Genomic DNA, 19,620 nt, shown 5'->3' with positions numbered 1-19,620 from the left:
GATTCTACGAATAGGAAAAGTAAACGTCAGGTAACGAATACATAATAACACATGATATATTCAATGTATATTTAAAAGAATATATTACTTTTTAAACTTACATAATCTGTGTCTTGAAATAATATTTATTCTCGATCAAAAAGATTTATTTCCCAAAATACGTTGTAACTTTGTAAGAGATAAAATATAAAATTACACCAATTAATTAAATCGAACGATTTTATCACTGCAATAATTAGTATCTATTATTCGATTATGATTATCTAGATATCTATTCAATTATCTGAAGATCCTTTAATCGAGAAAGTTTATTCACTTTTTGATTTGTTTATTTATTGTACGTATATCGAGATGGGTAAATTATAAGATTTCCAAACGTAAACCTTGTTATAGCATTAACATCGTATTTTTATTGATGATCGTCCTTGGCAAGGTACGCAACGTAAATACCCGATGGTCATCCTCTAAACACGGCGAAGAATAATCTCTTCATTATTCTTGATAGCACGTTGTTCTCGCTGTGTTAACTATTTCTATCACACTGCTCAACATGTATTCTCAAACGTCAAACATTCCTCACTCCTCGTATACGGAGAGCATTTTATATAATTTTAGACAAAATAATTATTAGAGAATTTTCTTTTAGAAGAAATTGATTGCATATTGATATTAACAAATTTATATAACAGATGGTTTTAACGCGATTAGGTTCAATTATCATGTATATTCACGACATTTCATAGAACAAGCAATAGTCCAATAATACGTACTTTAAAAATTTATTTAAATTTGTTTTCGTCCATTTATCTAATTTCTCGGTAGATTTAACACCGATATACGAAATTAATTAGCTAGTTTGAAAACTTTAAACAGGTGAAAAGTATATGACTGATATATATAAATGATAAAATATATTTATTTTATTTATCGGTATTATTTTTTATATCTTGATGCTTGTATTCAATCGCTACTGTACAACGTATGCGTACGTTCCATGGAGTATAAAATACTCAACTAACGCGTTTATCTACTCCCTCCAATGTCCTCTGTCTTCAGCTATATAATTCGACAACTTGCTTCAACTGTTACAAAGAGCGGTTTACTTTCCGCTGTATAGGGTAGCTTTCAAATAACATTTGTTTTTAAATTACCATCTATTACTTCGTTAAACGGAACGTAGTAATCTGTACATTTTTCTATCTTCATATCGCTTTCGTTGGTATAATCGTCATAGAGTTTTGCATTTTAAAATTGAAGCTGGAAGAACGTGCTTCAATTACAATATGAAGATTTATCTCTTATTATTTGCCTTGGTCGCAGTCGTTTGTGTAACAGCGGAAGATTATACCACAAAATATGACAATGTAGACGTGGACAGGATCCTGCAAAATGGTCGTATCCTCACCAATTACATTAAGTGCATGCTGGACGAAGGACCATGTACCAACGAAGGCAGAGAATTAAAAAGTAAGTACATACATTTGTTACTTCTATCTAGTGATATAGCCCCGTTATAGATCATTCGAGATTATACATTTAATTAATAATTTATTAATTTATTATACATGTAAAATACCTAATTAACAAGTGTAAAAACAGTAGAAAGCTATACTTATGTGTATAATAGTTTATACTAAAGTACGATTTATTTTAATATAAAAGTACTAAAATTAATTACATATTTGTGCTGCTCATATACTTTTCAAATAATATTGTTCATATTTTTATGTAAAGATATTATTTATATTCATATCTATATAAAATTCCACGGAGAAATTATTTCTGTATTAAAATGTCAATGAATTTTAGTTCAGTTTATAACAAATGAATTATTAATACATGGTACTAATTTATGTAGATATTACTGTATAAAAATGTGAGAAACGAAGGAAATGACATTTCATAAATATCCTTTCCTATCCGTTATTAATATTTTTATATTTTAAATGCAATTACGTTAATGATTTTACTTTAATAGCATTAATATCGTAAAGCATACGAAACGATAGAAAAACATTCATTTTCTAAAACGTGACTTCGAATATAATATACTCGTAATATACTGTAGGTATATATGTATATCTTTTTTTTTAGTGCTTTATTATTTTCTTTCTTTTTCGAACTTTTGCAACTGATCACTTCTAAAATAAAAAAAAAAGATGTACATAGAAAACTACAGAATTTACAAATTTGTAAACAGACATAGATATTTTTATAACTAACGAAGCAGTTTTATTTAACTGCATGACCAAAAGTCACACCGGTTTCTTTCCGAGGTTTCTACGTGCATCTGCTGCAACGATTACGACAGAGTTCAATTCACTCTCCCTCTCTTTATTACATAAGTTGCTTTGAACTTTCTCGTTTTGATTACATCGAACTCTCTTAAGTAACGTCTAAGTTATTATTATACATATGTACAGTATGTTCGGTTTAAATGTATACACGCTATTATGTTTATAATAAAATATAATTGAAAATATCGAAAATGCGAAAAAATATTTTTTAAGAATTATTTGATTTCATCAAGGTAACTTAGTGGAAGGTTTGAATCTTCTTTAGATTGTTATTTACAGAGACATGAATATCAGCAAAGTTTTTTAAGATGCATTATATATTTTTATTATTGTCGTCTTTTTTATTAAACAATGTTAACGAGTATATTTAAACAATAATTTATCGGATATTTTTGCGAAGACATCGTGCAAACGTTAAATACGATTATTATTTAGTCGTAGAGGAAACGAAAAGAGAAAAATTAAGAGCGAGGGGGAATTAAAAAGCGTTGAAATCTGAGGAAGATTTCAGAATAAGATGGAGAGAAAAATTGTCGTGGAATATTTGAAGGAAAAGAAAATGAAAGAGAGGAAAATGTACCTAAAAAGAAATAGATTGAGACAAACAGAAGAGAATGGAACGATTAAAAGGGGGAAAGAAAAGACGTGAGAAGAATGTGAAGAAAAGAGAAGATGAAGGTTCAGCAACAAATGCGACATAGCAAATTAGCACAGTTGTACATACATATAATTAATCATAATTAGAATGTTAGAACTAGCAGAGTATCTGAATGAAGAGAGAAGAGACGGAAGTCAACGACTAGTGATAAGGGCGAAAATTTGGTGCGGAATTTTGGAAAAGTGAAATAAATATTGGGAAGAAAAGGACGGAATTGTGATTTGTCCGAGGACAAATTCCGGACTTTGAAACAGTTGATGAAGGATTGTAGGGAAACAGACAGAGATCAGGATAGAGAAAGCAGTGAGCGAAAAAAGGGATGGGAAAGTAGAGGAATAAGATAGGATTAAGATAGGATTAGATAAGTTGAAGGTAAAGCAAACGAGAAAATAGATGTGATTATAGCAAACAAAAGAAAAGAAAAAAAATATATATATATAAGAAAGCGATAGTATAAAGTATTGTTAGAGAAAGTAATTAGAAATATAGTTAGGTAATAGAAGATGAAAGAGTGAAAATGAGAGACTTGAGCGAATGGGAAGAGCGAAAGGTTAAGATAGAATTGTAAGTCAAGGATTTTGTAAACCAAGCCCATTTTTCAGTCGTGAGACTGAAAATAGAGAATATTGGTATATTAAGTTTAGTTAATATCTCTTGTACGTAACACTTGATTCGTAAGATGAAGAACGGTTTCTTTCCAGGCGACATAAATATTTATGTTATTGTACAATTTTTACTAAATTCGTAACAGTATTTCACATAAATTGTACAAGATGCAATTAATTACACTGTTACCCCGATTACAAATGTACGAATAAGAAAAATCTAATTGTTAATTCTACATTGTTAGTCTTACAGATTACACGTTATGAAAAACAAAATGTTGTCCGAATTTCATATTTAAGTCGAATTTTTCATAATAATATCCGATAAGTTATTATTTAAACATTCTCGTTATACATACACATCATTGAAATCGTTTTGAGATGTGTAATAAAATGGCAATTACAATAATATGTATATGGTTCTAGTCTAAAAACTTTTAATTAATGTTGACATCTCTGAAATAACAATTCAGAAAAAAATTCAGACATTCCATTAAGTTTCCTCCGCGAAATCAAACAATTTCAACATGAAATACCTATTTTTTCAATAACTAGAGAAATAATAATACATATACACATAAACTAGATATACTGTATACATATATTGAAATAACTTTTGTTCTAATAAGTTCTCTTTTTTCTTTTTTCTATTACAATCCATTTCCTTTAAGTTGAAATATTATAAATTAAGTTGAAATTATATTGAGTTGAGTATAAAAAAAAACAATTTTGAGTATTCCACTAAATTTGTGCTTTTTAGATAATGTTTATATTAGAAATAATATTAAATAGTACTATAGGAAGACAAAAAATTGTTAGCTCATTTCATATTGTTCTTAAACAAACACAAGAGTAAAAATCCTTATCCTAACTTTTACCTATGTATATACAATTTGACAAAAATCATTATTATTTCTTGCTTGCTCTCTCTCTCTCTCCTTCCAATATGTAAATTTATATATATTATTCAGATTATTATGGTTTATTGTATAAAGGATCAATTTGCACATGAGAAATAATTATAAATAATTATATAATAAAAAGTTTTATACTATTTAATTGTCCTTAAAAAATTATAATATGTATTATTGTATTAAGACTTCATAAAATAATTGTATAGAGTTTTTATAATTGAATTGGAAAAATGTTAAATAATTTACTTGTTTATTGTTTCAGAAATTTTACCCGACGCTTTATCTACAGGTTGTAGTAAATGCAATGAAAAACAGAAACATACAGCGAACAAAGTAGTAAATTATCTGAGAACTAAAAGACCGAAGGATTGGGAACGACTTTCCGCAAAATATGATTCAAGTGGCGAATATAAGAAGCGTTACGAAAATGTATTACAACCAACCAAAAACAGTTGAATTTATATCTATAGATCTAAACAATAAATTTATGAGGAGATTTGTACAATAAAACTATAATAACAAAAGTAATAAAATAGCTTAATGTATACATACATAGATTGTTGATAATAATTTTGTTACTTTATGTTAGTGAGCTATGATGTTTATTAAATACTTTGTCTCACATGCTGAATTCATGTCTGATCGAATATTTTTGTCGTACTATAAATATAATTAAATATTTAAAGTAAAAAATGTGTGTTCATTTTCTTTTCACGAATACATGTTTTTTTAAATATTTTTTGAGTATTTATTAATATAGTTTATTTATTTCAAAGTCTATCTGTGAATGAATTCATACATTGAGAATGAAGGATATAAATCGAAATGAAATATTTTTAAATCAATAATGTCGAGATTTGTATCGCATTCAAAAAATAAGTACATTCTTCATTCAACTCGCCTCTTCTTGACAAGTGAACCAAGCTGAAAAAAATATTAATTTCAATTTTAAGATGTCTTTTCAAAACATGATGAAACACATAAAGGTCTTACAAGATCTGAAATTGCAGGTAAATTATTTGTTTGATCTGTAACATTCGTCTCTGGTTCTCTAGCCTCTTTTGGTGGAGCAGTTTTTTTCATATTTCTATGTTGTGGAAAAGTGGGCATAAGTTTGGGATCACATGCTAAAAAAAGATTAAATTAAATGGTAATTAACAATTTTAAAATATTATGATAATTAAGAATCTCTAAGTATTACGATAATAATATACAGGATGGTTCACCAGATATTGCTACTTCGATTTACGTGACTGTTGTTATTCGCTGGAAGAAATGTATAGACAGTAGTTCTGGTGGATCACCCTATACATATCGTTTTCTGTGACTTACGCAAAGGAGCTTCTTTGAAGTAGCTACTTTGTAAACATTCTTCTGCAGTGGCTCTCTTTTTTGGATCATACATGAATAAGAAATTTAATAATCTCAAACCAGCAGCACTTAACCATGGAAACCTTTGTTTCAAATTATTATATGGTTGCTGTTTTAATGTAAAGTTCTGTAGCGCTGGAAGTGTATTAAACTCAGGCCAAATTGCTTCACTTGGTGTGCCTAGCAAGTCAACAATTAATTCTAATTGTGCAATTTCTGATCGTCCAGGCAATAAAGGCCGATGCCCAAGTAGTTCCCCTAATAAAAGCATGTATACGCATAAGCGAAATTTAAATTATTATATTAAATCTTTAATGTTATACATAAATTAGAAAAAAATATGAAAATACTATACCTAAAATACAACCTGCAGCCCACATATCGACAGAAGTTGTTTGAGTTTTAGCTTGTAATAACAACTCTGGTGCTCTATACCATAATGTTACTACCCTAGGGGTCATTGGCTTTAAAGGTAAACCAAACCACCTAGCTAATCCAAAATCAGCAATTTTTACACATCCTTTGTCTGTCATAAGGAGATTTGAAACTTTCAAATCTCTATGTACAATAAAATTATGATGTAGATAACGCAAACCCTTTAATACTTGTAAAACAATACATTTGACTTGACTTTCTGAAAATGGAGCTTGCATATTGTCCAGTAGACTTGCTAGGTCTTGTTCGCAATATTCCATAGCAAGAAATATGCTTTCTAAACTTCTCCCTACTACCACTTCTCTTAAATGTACAATATTTTCATGACGACAGGATAAAAGAACAGATATTTCTCTTAAACCACTGACTGGAAGGCCATCTTTTTCATGTTCCATTCGTACCTTTTTCAAGGCTACAACTTTATCGTTTTTTGTATCCCTTGCTCTATAAACAATTCCATAGGTGCCTTCACCTATACGATTTAATTTTTCAAATTCGGACACAAATCTGCATTTACCTAACTATAAAAAAAGCAATAGAACATCATTTATTACATTGTAATGAATATAACTAAAGCTATAACGAAGATGGATAAACTAAGTAGTTACAATATCTTGTTCTGGTATCTCCATTGGCTTGCCAGTCAAGAATGATGTTAATACTCCTCTTCTAGTTATTGGTGCTGATGGATCAGGACCAGATTCAGACGCAGTCTTTTTATCAGTATCATTATTTTCAACTGATTTTTTCTCCAATGTTTCGTCTAAACAATTATTAAAATTTCACATCTAATATTTATTTTCTAGTATCTATTAGTATTTCATGCCTATTAATATCATTTAAGGAACAGCTTAAGACATTGGAATACTTTGTACATTGTACTTTATAATATAGTAATAACAATTATATAGGAAACACTTTTTAGAGTTGACAATTTCATTAATAAATTATACTTGAACTGGATCAAATTTAAGTTCCATTATTTGTTTATTTTTGCCAATTTTTTATCTGAATTTAAAATTTAAGCAACATTATGCCAACCTCAACGACAAAAATCATTAAAAAATACAATTAGTTTAATGTACAAATATCATATAATTTCAAATAATATGTAATAACAAAAAGATCGAATTACTTAACCTAGCATAATAATGTTTATATGTTGATTGTAATCAAATAAAATTGTACCTTTTGTCATTATGCAATATTCTCAAAAAGATATTTTCTCAACTATACTTGTTTTCCTCTTTAACATTCGTGTTTCAAAAAGCGTAGATGTAAAAACTCTCAAATACTAACAATTAATTGACCGGGTAATTTTCAATAATTCATTTGCACCATTGGAAATATAAAAGATAGATTCGACAGTCCATAGATATTAGGACATTAAAGAACTACCATTATACGCTACCTTGTGTTACATCTTACAAAACAGGATACCTTAAAAGTTAATGTTTATATTATTAGAAGTATGTAAATAGAAATAAAGATAATTAGATATATATATATATAATTATTCCATTAAAATGTTTATAATAATATTGAATTTTTTATTATCTTATGATAAATTTGCAGATTTTGTAATCCTTTTGAAAGAATATTGCGCTTTAATAATAAAAAAAGTCATAAATATTGTTAGTACGTTTTCTCTTTTATAACTTGGATTCTATGCACTTTATCCTTGCACATGATACCGTATCGAGTGTGACTGCAAAATATTTCCATTATCAATAATCCGAGAATGGAACGAAACCACCAGGAAAATTCTTGATCGATAAAGCGGAACCTAATCTAGTATTGGATCACAGAGAGAAATTTTTCAAACTTAAGAAGAAAAGCTTGAGCAAAGAGCTTAAAAAAAAATGTTTCAACTTACTAATTTTTCGTATCATGAATAATTACAGTACCGAGCAAATTATCTTCTAATAAATGTAATCTTTACAATTCAAGTAGTTGCTTTCAATTTTTCGCGCACTTCGTCAAACAGTTAGGATGGTCATGGCGGTGTTCCATGAGCATTTGTGATAACCGTTAAAATATGTAACACATATATCATGTGTGTAATTTATGTTATTATTTAAATAGTTTTAAACATATTAAATTTGTATTTTGCTTATGGTATTCATATTTTACGTATTGCATTGCCTTCAGACCATAATGCTTTCACAATGTAATATTGCATATTGCATTTCAACGTTTGTCTATCTTCAGTATCTATAAGTCTATGATATTTATGTTGTGATCAATAGATACCATTGGTAAAAAATAGATAGTACAAAATTAAATGTAAAATATAATATTTTTATAAATGGGATGTGACTTTATTTTTATGTTATAATGATTTCTCTGAGATTTATTTAAATTTATAGAAATTGTTTACCCATAGAGAAAACAGTTAAATACGCAATTTAAACGCAAAATCGTAGTATACATACTGCAAGCGTGTAAATACAATTAAAGATTAAAAATTAACCTTAAATTTAAATTAGAAGTTAACCTTACTTTTACTGTTTAATAATTATAAAGTTTCTGTAAAATAGATTCTACTTTTTGTTTCTTAATTAATGTGAATGCATGAGTATCGAGATAAGTATTATGCTATCAACGTATCTCGATGTTGACGGGGCATTGTATTTATCAATAAGGAAAACCTTTTAAAAAAGAAAAATAATTAGGGAAGAAGGAATTGCAATTTTGTATTTAAAAGATCAAAACCTAAAAAATGAGTTCTCACCATGAATTAAATGTATCAATAGAACATCCAATTTCTGGTGACATAAATCATATTAACACACTTTCTGAGGATATTGGTGCTCTCTATCTCTCAAATGATTATTCAGATGTAACTTTAATTGTTGGTGGACAAAGATTTAATAGCCACAAAATCATTTTAGCTGCACGTAGCCAATATTTCAGAGCTCTTTTGTTTGGAGGTTTAAAAGAATCTACACAACAAGAAATTGAGTTAAAAGATGCTAATTTGACTGGTTTTAAAAGCCTACTTGAGTACATATATACAGGACGAATGTCTTTTACAGACCGACGTGAAGAGGTATTAATTGTCACTTATTTTCATTATCATTTTTAATCGACAAATTATTATCGTTTTCAGGTTGTGTTGGATATTCTTGGATTAGCACATCTTTATGGATTTTCAGAATTGGAAGCTTCCATATCATATTATCTTAGAGAAATATTAAATATGAAAAATGTCTGCCTCATATTCGGTGCAGCACTTCTTTATCGACTAGAATTTCTTACCAAGGTATTGATATCATATCTAAAAATACATTTGAAAATATCCACTGAAAATAATCTATTCTAGGTTTGTCATGAATACATGGATGGATATGCATATGAAGTAATTCAACATGAAAGCTTTTTGCAATTAAGTGCTGATGCTTTGAATGAACTTATCTCAAGAGATTCCTTTTATGCGCCAGAGATTGATATCTTTTTAGCTGTACGAGCATGGGTAAATGCAAATCCTGATGCAGATGGCAAAACTGTTTTAGGTAAATATAAAAGCATTAAAAATAAAAAATCTGTTTTAAATATATTTTCAAAATAATTTCTATATAATACATTATTCAATTAATTAGACAAATTTTGTAGATAAGGTACGATTATGCTTAGTTTCAATCACAGATCTTTTAAATGTTGTTCGTCCAACTGGATTAATTTCTCCGGAAGCAATCTTAGATGCAATAGCTGTAAGAACGCAAACACCTGAATCAGATCTTAATTATCGTGGTCGACTACTTATTGATGTAAATGTTGCTCATCCTCTACATGGTGCTCAAGTCCTACAGGGTGAAATGCGTAGCTATCTTTTAGATGGCGATACAAATAATTATGATATGGAACGAGGGTAAATTGATAAATTCATTTTCCAAATTATTCATTTAAATAATACTGTTCTTTTATCAGGTATACCAGACATACTATTACTGAATCACGAGAACACTGTATTTTAGTCAAGTTAGGAACTCAATGCATCATCAACCATGTAAAAATGTTACTCTGGGATAAAGATATGCGTTCATATTCTTACTATTTAGAAGTGAGAAAAATAGATTAAGTACTAATTTTCATGTTTAATTCTTCATAGTATAATTATTTCTTACTGTTTTGTAGGTATCCATGGATCAAAAATATTGGGTTCGAGTTATTGATTATACAGAATACTGTTGTCGTAGTTGGCAACACTTATACTTTGAACCAAGAATAGTTCTTTATATTCGTATTGTTGGGACAAATAATACCGTAAACAAAGTAAAATCATTATTAAAATTACATGGAATGTTTTTCTATTGTATAATTATAACTTTTGATTTTAAAGGTTTTTCATCTTGTAAGTTTTGAAGCATATTATAAAAATCATACAGAAAAGTTCTGTAATGGTTTTGTTATTCCAACACGAAATATTGCTACTATGGATCTAGGTGCAACTGTTGTAGAAGGTGTTTGTAGGTATGTAAGTTGTTGTGTAGAAATGTATTTCATTCCTTTGTAATAAATTGTTTAAATATAGATCTCGGAATGCTCTCTTAAATGGTGATACATCAAATTATGATTGGGATAGTGGTTACACATGTCATCAAATTGGATCTGGTTCTATTTTAGTACAACTTGGACAACCGTACACTATAGGTTCTATGCGGTATATATTATTACATTACCTATAACAAATAAGAAAATATGAAATTTTCTAATCAATATTTATTTACATATAGATTATTGCTTTGGGATTGCGATGATCGTTCGTATTCTTATTATATAGAGGTATCCGGTAATTTTCGGAATTGGACTCTAGTTGGTAATAAAGCCAGAGAACCTTGTCGTTCGTGGCAAACAATAAACTTTAAACCTCCTCGTCCTATCGTTTTTATACGTATCGTTGGAACATACAATACAGCAAATGAGGTAATGATTGCATGTTCATTTGGAGTAGTGACGTTAGAGAGCAACAAAACTATTTATAATTAAACACATTTTATACATATCCAAAAGTTATCCAAAACATTTTGCTTTTTAGGTTTTTCACTGTGTTCATTTTGAATGCCCTGCTCAAACAAATGATAAAGTTGTAGGTAAATCATTGATGCACGAAGAAAAGCAATTAAAAACTCACGATTCTACGATTTGGTCAGTGCCACTAACCCCAGAAACAGCTACAGAAGCAGTTAATATTGATCAAGAAGAAATAAATCCTACAGATAGCAATATTTCTTAAGACATTAACCATTTGGGAACAAGTCATTATGCAAAATTTCATTGATAGTTAAAGAATTAAGAACTAAGTATTGTACTTTCGTTTTTTGATTTGAACTTCCTATATATTAATGGTTTAAGTGCTTGTATAGTATAGAGATATAAGTATCACATAATGATATATAATTGTAAAAATAATTCTAAAATAAATTTTTTAATTAAAGTAAATTTTTAATTTAGTCAACTGAGCCTTAGTTCATTCCTATATGACTAAAGAAAAGAAGAAAACTGGAAATCGTTTGGTAATGCTTGTTAAAATTTATTTAAAGTATTTAGTAATGTAATAAAAGTTTATTGATTAGAAATAGATCGAAAATAACCTAAACGGTATTTTAATAGTTACTAATTTACAATAATATAATGATACATATACATATATATTTTCATAAAATTAATAGATAAAAGCAGAAAATTGATGGATATATACAAATATTAGAACTTCTTTTTATGTAATTTTTAACTTATTTAAATATTTGAATTATATAATTAAAGCATGTGTATATTCGATTAATATCGTATTAAAATTTTGAAAATGTCCCTAGCAATTTTATCTTTGTTACTTGATTGTATAATTTTTATATAGTATAATATAAATTGTAATAAGTTTACTATAAAGAAATATACAATCTCATAATTCTCAAAGTTGTCAATTTTTCAGATTTAATTTATGTTCATGTTTCAATTATAATAATTTCGTCAACATAAGATGTTTTCATTGATGCATTAACACATAACCAGATACATACATATATGAACATACATTACAATGTATAAACTGTACTAGAGTGTGTAAGTAAATACCATCTTAATGTGGTGATATTAATGCAGTATATTTGTACCACTTAGGATAAGTAATATTAAAATAAATTGCAATTTGATAAAATTCATTTTGATAACAAACACTTTGTAATTGTATTATAAGGAAAACGTTAAATGAGGTGACCAACCTATTTACTTTGATTATAAGAACGACCACCTAGCGCAAATACGAATAACACAGGGCAAATAAAAACAGCGGCAAAAGTAACAACATTGGTAAAACAACGATAATATAACGCGATTTAAAAGTTCTTCATAAGTATATGAATATCCTAGGCGTCATATCATGAAAGAAAACATATAAAAGTATCGATGTTTAAATGTAAACTTGAAACATATTCAATCAAATGTAAAATTCATTCATTGATTTTATTAATTATTAAACATATAACGTCAAATAGTGAACTTTTATTCATGAATAATTTTCATGTAATGAAAGTTTTGATATGATTATTCAATATAACGTGCCATATTTTGGAAATGGAATACAAGGAAATTATTATTATATCAAGAGAGATTCGATTAGATAAAGAAAAGAATCATTGTTATTTTGGCTATCATTTTCTCAACAAATGGCCATGGCTGAGAATTTGGAAAATGAAAAATATCCTTTACACAAATGCATATTTCAAGGGGACGTTAAAGCTTTAAGTTCTTTAATCAGAACTTACAATATCGCTGAAAAAGATACACAAGGTTAACACAAACATTATAAATTTAATAATTTTGTTAACAATATATTTGTTGATAATTGATTTTACTTAAGTATACATTATAAAACAATTCATTTTCTTTCAATAGGAAATACTCCTTTACATTTAGCTGTCATGTTAGGAAGAAAAGGTAATATATATTTCAAATATACATTAATATACATAAATAATTATTTAATATACATTATTGATATATATGTAAAGTTTCAAATAAAATTTTAGAATCAATTCAATTATTACTTGCACACGGTGCACCAGTAAAAGTAAAAAACTTAGCTGGGTGGAGTCCACTTGCAGAGGCAATCAGTTATGGAGATAGACAAACCAGTTAGTAAAAATAATAGCAGGCTACTTATCAGAAAGAAATAATTTTAATATTAGTTATATATATATATATGTATATATATTATAGTATCATCACTTGTGAGAAAATTAAACCAACAAGCTAGAGAGCAAATGGAAGAAAGAAGGCCAAATTTACTTGCAACATTACGCCAAATGGGAGACTTCTATATGGAATTAAAATGGGATTTTCAAAGTTGGGGTATTTAATGTTATGTTTGAATTATAATTAAGTTGCAGATGCTTGCATGCAAATTCATATTTTTATGAACACTGAAGAAATAGGATTTATATGTATATTACGATAAGAATACTTTACTTTTTGGATATGTGGTATATTTTTGCATATTCTTTTATATTTGAATTTCCCATAAATTCATAAACATTCGCAATCAATTTATAATAATTGTAATAATCTACAAGTATCTATAATTTTCCAGTGCCACTTGTTTCTCGTGTACTTCCTTCTGATGTTTGTAAAATACATAAAAGGGGAGCATCTATCAGAATGGACACTACTTTAGTAGATTTCAATGATATGAGATGGGAAAGAGGTGACATATCATTTATTTTTAATGGTGATAAAAAGCCAAGCAAATCATTGGCAGTACTTGATAATCTGGCTAAACGTTATCAAACAGTGAGATATGAGGTCAAATTGCTTTTTATTAATTAACATCTGCAACTGAATATCTTTCATTATGAATTGTAATAATGAATTTATTATCACTGATTCATTTTTTAGGAAACAGAATTGGAAATACAAGATGAAGTCGATATTCTTATGTCAAGTGATATCATGGCAGCACAAATGTCAACAAAAGGTATTACACTTTCAAAAGCTCAGACAGGCTGGATATTTCGTGAAGATAAAAGGGTAAGGCCAGCATTGTTGGTTTTGCCTATGATACTTCTCCTCCTTCTCCTGCTCTTTTCTTAAAATTTTTTTGAGATATATCTCAAATATTTAATAAAGGAGATGGTAGGGCCTTTCCACGCGGAATGTTACCAAATCGATGGAATGGTTTTGGAAAGTAAGAAACGACGAGAACATTTAAGCGAGGAAGACTTACAAAAAAATAAGGCTATTATGGAATCATTAACAAAAGGAAGTTCACAAGGATTTGCTAATGAGAAGGTAAACAAAGTAGCAGAATTTTCTTTTTCTACTTAAATATGCTAATTTATCAACTTTTAGCCTCAAGTTAGAAGAGCTTCATTAAATCCACCACCAGAATCAAATATTACTTGGGAAGAATATATTATGGCTCCACCCGGTCAATCTCCACTTCTTGGAAGAAATCTTGTTTACAAGGAAAGCAGTAAATCATTTAAAGCAACAGTTGCTATGAGCCCAGATTTTCCACTGACTGTCGATATGTTACTCAATGTTTTGGAAGTAATAGCGCCATTCAAACATTTTAGTAAATTGCGAGAATTTGTTCTAATGAAATTACCACCTGGTTTCCCTGTAAAAATTGATATACCTATTTTACCTACGGTGACAGCAAAAATCACTTTTCAAGAATTTGCCTTTCGGAATGATATAGATCCCAAATTATTTAAGATACCACCAGATTACCTTGAAGATCCTATGAGGTAAATTTAAAAACTTTTTATAGTTTTCCTACGTAATCCATTTAATTAAGTAGTGTTTTTAAATTTAACTATTTCATTCTTTTCCGAAATATTTACTTATAAATTTTATAAATTTCATTAGATTTCCAGATTTATGACAGCTTCGCGCGTTGGAGATAACTCAAGTCAATTATCATATTAAAAATGAAGCCTTTTTTTCTCCAAAAAACTATTTGAAGAGAATTATTTGGCTTTCAAACAAAAATTTTATCAAACATATTGCTGCCAGAATGGCCTCTTAAAAAGTTACAAAGTACTTTTTACAAAGAAATTGTTCTTTTGAATATGAAATATAGCAAATAGCAAGTATTTTTGTTGATAAAACTACATAATAAGTTTGAGGGTTGGTATACTTTATTTACAAAATTGTATACTAAATTTAATATATGGAAACAACTTAATAAACTTATGCACATTAAAATTAAGAGATACATTGTACACTATAAAGTGCATAAAAAATAACTCTTATCCATCTTGCTTTTTCTCAGCTCTAATTTTGAATTTTTCTTTTCCACGTTTAGTAATTAATACTTAAAAGAATATTTTGCAGTTTGCAGTATTTATTTAAAGAGGCAATTTTTATCTTTTTGTTAGAGAGAGTATTATTAATTAGTAAAAACTATTGAAGAGGAGTGTTATAAATAAATATTTTCTAAATATAAAGGCCAAATGATGCATCCGATTTTACTGCATTATATTGACTTTATCATTTCCATAGTCTTTGAAAAATAGCGAAGCGGTTTATTAAGGTTACTTTAAATGCGACATCCTGCACATACCTAACATTTTGCTAGTAATCTAGCATTGTAATACATACTATATGATTCATGTATGTGTGTGTTTAGTTCAAAAATTTTTAAATAAAGATTATAGCAAATCATAATGTTGTATACATTATTTTAGTTTTGAATTGCTTTCATTAAAAATAATTGTTTCAAATCTAATTTGTAGTATGTCACTAGATAACAGAAATTAGATTTAATTCCGGAAAGAAAAAGTGAATTTTTTATTACTACGTATGCTAAATATACTGTGTTATATATATATTATATCAGAAAGAAACTGATTATATTATTTTATTTACTATATACTGTAATCCTAAATTCGTGGTACACTTAAAGTGAGAAAGGTTCTATAGCTCAAAGTAAGAAGGAAATTGAGAATATATATATTTTCGAGAAGTCCAAATTTGAAAACTTGGTAAATATACATATATATGAATTTATCCAATCCCAGATAGACAAGGATAGATCATTTCGACAAAAGGTTACTCTAGGTATGAAAATTAGTTGAAGATATAGAATAAAGTTTTTTCATTTAAGGCCTTGTTTTTGAGAAAACCGAATTTGAGAATTTGTCAATATATGTGTTCCAGACTCATTCTTAACCAAACATTCAAATTTTGTTTTTTCAGAACAAGATCTTAAATGAAATAACTTCATTCTGCATTTTCGGTTTATTTTCGCATGTAGAATGATTCTTGTACTCTTGTCTATGTTGAGCTAGACTACTAGACAAATTTAAATATACTTGACAAGTCTCCAAATTCGATTTTCTCGAAAATAAAGCGTTCAATGTAATTTTGTTACTCCTGGTTTTCGTTTTATTTTGCGCTATAAAATCTCCTGTGATTTCAATTACATAATGAATTTATGATCACAGTGTATATGTATAGATTAGTGAATAATAAATTACAAAAATCGTAAGAGTACATATGTATGGTCCTAATATAATTATATGTATTTATTGGAAAACACCAAATAAATTAATTTACTCATGAATCTATTATTAAAAATTATTTTATTTTCACTCTGCCTTGAAATCTAATGTATTGATATGGATACTTTAAAAGATATATTGTAAATAAATCTAATAAAAGTGATATTGATAGAAAGTAAATAAATATTTTCAATTCTATTATAAGGCCAAAGATTTGTGAGAAAACGTCAGAGAAATACAAAATAATGTTTAAATTAAGTTAAATTAAGAATTCAATGGATCTGATAAAATTGTATAGATATGTTTTACTCGATTCGGTTCAACTCGGTTCGATTCGGAAATGCACTGCTTAACAGCAGATAGTGACTAATCGGTGTAGACAGGTGTAGACGAGTATTAGTTGGCGTCTTTTAGAAGACAAAAATATAGTTGTTTCGATAAAAATTTAAACTATTGATGAGTTTTCAATGACTTAAAGAATGCTGCGTCGTATGAAATTAATTTTGTGTTTCTGCGTTATTTTATGCGCATTAGACAATAAAGCTGATGACAATCAAGTTTCATTAACCAAACTTGGTACAAAAACGGGACCGACGTTAAAATTCTTCTATTGGTGAGTTTTATAAATTTAATTGTAAAAAAAAACAATAATTTTACTTTTTTTATTCGATATATTTTGACATATATATTATTTTGATGATTTATTTATACGTTTATAATTTCATTAATAGGCTAATAATTTTTATTTTTTCTGCTTTCAGTTATTCATGTGGATATAGAAAAGTTTTTGAAGAATATGTCAATATCCTTCAGCAAAAGTATCCAGAATTAAAAATTGATGGAGAAAATTATATTCCCTCTCATAATAAAATGTTCATTGCTAAATTATTGGTAATTATATTTTGTTTTTATAACACGTAATATCTGTTATTTATTAATATGCTATGTTTCCTATTTTTATTTAGAGTTTTGCAAAAATTTCACTGATAATTTTAATAGTAAGTGGGCTTGATTTAGGACAATCACCAACATCACTGTGGCAATGGTGTCTAGATAATCGGTTTTATTCCTGTATAATGATATTTTTTATTTTTAATGCCATAGAAGGACATTTCATATCATCAGGAGCTTTTGAAATACATTTTAATGGTAAACAATGTTCCTATGAATTATAATAAATATAATTATACAGTATCTATAAATATGTATCTAAGTTATTTATTATGTTCTAGATGTTCCAGTGTGGTCTAAATTGGAAACTGGTAGAATACCACAACCATTAGAACTATTTCAAATAATAGATAATCATTTAAATATGCGATATGCAGATATAGATATAGAATAGATTAATTTTAATAAGAAATCCAATGTGGCATTTTTTTATTTGTACCAAACGTTAAGTAACTGTGGTTATGGAACTTTCATTGCTGCAACTCTATAATTGTTAAGAACAATTACCATCGTTCGCGTATCTTATATATGTATTTTCTTATATACCTTGCTATCTCAGTTTAGATGAGACAGTATATTTAAAACGGATAGAGTTTGCATGAGGGAAGCAGAAATAAAACCTTTTAATATTGCTCAAAACTATTTTTCATTCTCCATCTTAATTTAGAAATTAGGGAAAGAAATACGTGATATTACTTAATTATAACGGGCATAAAAGTAAATGTTCAGTACCTTAAAGTACATATTAATTGAAAGATATTTAACCCTTTCGCCACGGTGGGTACTAGCCATCACTGCGTCTCTACGAGCGGGCCGCCATGCCGCCGAGTGTCACCGTACGAGCGTCTCGCGTTTTTTGTTCTCCCAACGTGTTCGTTTAAAATCTTGGAGGATTTCGTTGAAACAACAGAGAACTTGAGAATGTATTGGATGAAGGAAATGTTGTTGAGACCTCGTTCTGTACTTTAAAAATAAATCCTGCAATAAATCTTCACTTTGAGTTGTTTATTGAAAATTATATAGCAATGATAGAATATAATTTTGAATATTGAATATAATTTAGTAAAAGTAAAATACTACTATTGTATTATGTATATATATATCGTCGCCGTGGACGCGGATAGTGGATGCCGGATATAGCTGGCGCCTGTCGCGAAAGAGATAAAATTTTTATTTAAAAATATACAAAATTCATTTACTCTCATTAATATTTTGAAACTATTATCTACTAATCATTATTGTTTTTAACATTAATATATACTCTGTTATATCACAGACAGGATTTTTTAAACTTAAGATAATAGACTTTAATAATTGAATATAAAATATGTAGAAAATAAATAAATGTTCCCGTTTTCATAAGTAATACTAAATTTTTAATTATAAAACTTATATTTTTGGAAAAAATTAATTTTTAAAATTATAGGAGTTGAAGATATAATAAAACAAATATATATGAATATAAATGTTATTTTTTTAATGATTACAATTTTTTATATAGATAGATACAAAAAATAAGTGATTGTATTACAGATTATATTATGTTACAGAATATAGCAATATATATGATATATATTACAGAATATGTCGTTAATTTACTGCCCTGTCATATTTATAACATTTTAAAAGAATATAAACTTATTTCCTGCGGTGTATCTTCGGATATCTACTTTTGAACCACAATAAGTAAAGCTATTGATAATTATACGACATGGTAAATAATTTTATAATTATAATTATATAATTCAACAAATATCGTATAATTACTTATATCTATTGCGTAGACATTATATCGGTAAATCAGTTTTTAGATTGTATATTTTTGAAAAAAGCTATTTCATTATAGAAATTAAAAAAATTATTTTAAGGTATTTAAAATAATAT

The 19,620-nt window shown here is 27.7% G+C and overlaps 5 protein-coding genes across 6 annotated transcripts; 4 read left to right on the top strand and 1 right to left on the bottom strand.

The window, feature by feature from the left end:
* The first annotated feature begins 1,063 nt into the window (after nt 1-1,063).
* Nucleotides 1,064-5,168, top strand: LOC117210863 (ejaculatory bulb-specific protein 3-like). The gene is made up of 2 exons (XM_033454263.1): nt 1,064-1,467; nt 4,737-5,168. The coding sequence occupies exons 1-2, from the start codon at nt 1,284-1,286 to the stop codon at nt 4,928-4,930; spliced, it is 378 nt and encodes a 125-aa protein (XP_033310154.1). The 5' UTR covers nt 1,064-1,283; the 3' UTR covers nt 4,931-5,168.
* Nucleotides 5,169-5,177: 9 nt separating this feature from the next.
* On the bottom strand, nt 5,178-7,642 carry LOC117210861 (cyclin-dependent kinase 10). 2 transcript variants are annotated; one of them, XM_033454262.1, is made up of 6 exons: nt 7,469-7,642; nt 6,889-7,043; nt 6,201-6,801; nt 5,807-6,103; nt 5,468-5,601; nt 5,178-5,398 (listed from the first exon to the last, which is right to left on the bottom strand). In XM_033454262.1, exons 1-6 carry the CDS (start codon nt 7,476-7,478, stop codon nt 5,363-5,365), a joined length of 1,233 nt encoding a protein of 410 aa, XP_033310153.1. In that variant the 5' UTR covers nt 7,479-7,642; the 3' UTR covers nt 5,178-5,362. The 2 variants fall into 2 exon arrangements, 1 of the variants encoding a protein (XP_033310153.1); XR_004488164.1 differs by lacking the exon at nt 5,178-5,398 and having other exon boundaries at nt 5,514-5,601; nt 5,701-6,103.
* Nucleotides 7,643-8,323: 681 nt separating this feature from the next.
* On the top strand, nt 8,324-11,738 carry LOC117210859 (BTB/POZ domain-containing protein 9). The gene is made up of 10 exons (XM_033454260.1): nt 8,324-9,332; nt 9,393-9,545; nt 9,606-9,795; nt 9,896-10,151; nt 10,211-10,343; nt 10,418-10,555; nt 10,623-10,753; nt 10,815-10,943; nt 11,017-11,206; nt 11,319-11,738. The coding sequence occupies exons 1-10, from the start codon at nt 9,003-9,005 to the stop codon at nt 11,514-11,516; spliced, it is 1,848 nt and encodes a 615-aa protein (XP_033310151.1). The 5' UTR covers nt 8,324-9,002; the 3' UTR covers nt 11,517-11,738.
* Nucleotides 11,739-12,323: 585 nt separating this feature from the next.
* LOC117210857 (ankyrin repeat domain-containing protein 13C) lies at nt 12,324-15,949 on the top strand. The gene is made up of 9 exons (XM_033454258.1): nt 12,324-13,069; nt 13,175-13,216; nt 13,309-13,413; nt 13,499-13,630; nt 13,869-14,080; nt 14,174-14,305; nt 14,405-14,566; nt 14,627-15,027; nt 15,149-15,949. Exons 1-9 carry the CDS (start codon nt 12,946-12,948, stop codon nt 15,162-15,164), a joined length of 1,326 nt encoding a protein of 441 aa, XP_033310149.1. The 5' UTR covers nt 12,324-12,945; the 3' UTR covers nt 15,165-15,949.
* A 1,139-nt stretch (nt 15,950-17,088) lies between these two features.
* LOC117210822 (thioredoxin reductase-like selenoprotein T homolog CG3887) lies at nt 17,089-18,375 on the top strand. The gene is made up of 4 exons (XM_033454194.1): nt 17,089-17,398; nt 17,547-17,676; nt 17,751-17,934; nt 18,018-18,375. Exons 1-4 carry the CDS (start codon nt 17,265-17,267, stop codon nt 18,128-18,130), a joined length of 561 nt encoding a protein of 186 aa, XP_033310085.1. The 5' UTR covers nt 17,089-17,264; the 3' UTR covers nt 18,131-18,375.
* The last annotated feature ends 1,245 nt before the right edge of the window (nt 18,376-19,620 follow it).

The sequence above is a fragment of the Bombus bifarius genome, unplaced genomic scaffold, assembly GCF_011952205.1.
Source record: "Bombus bifarius isolate JDL3187 unplaced genomic scaffold, Bbif_JDL3187 scf7180000008213, whole genome shotgun sequence".
Taxonomy (NCBI): Eukaryota; Metazoa; Arthropoda; class Insecta; order Hymenoptera; family Apidae; genus Bombus; species Bombus bifarius.
This window is presented reverse-complemented; position numbering and strand designations above follow the sequence as displayed.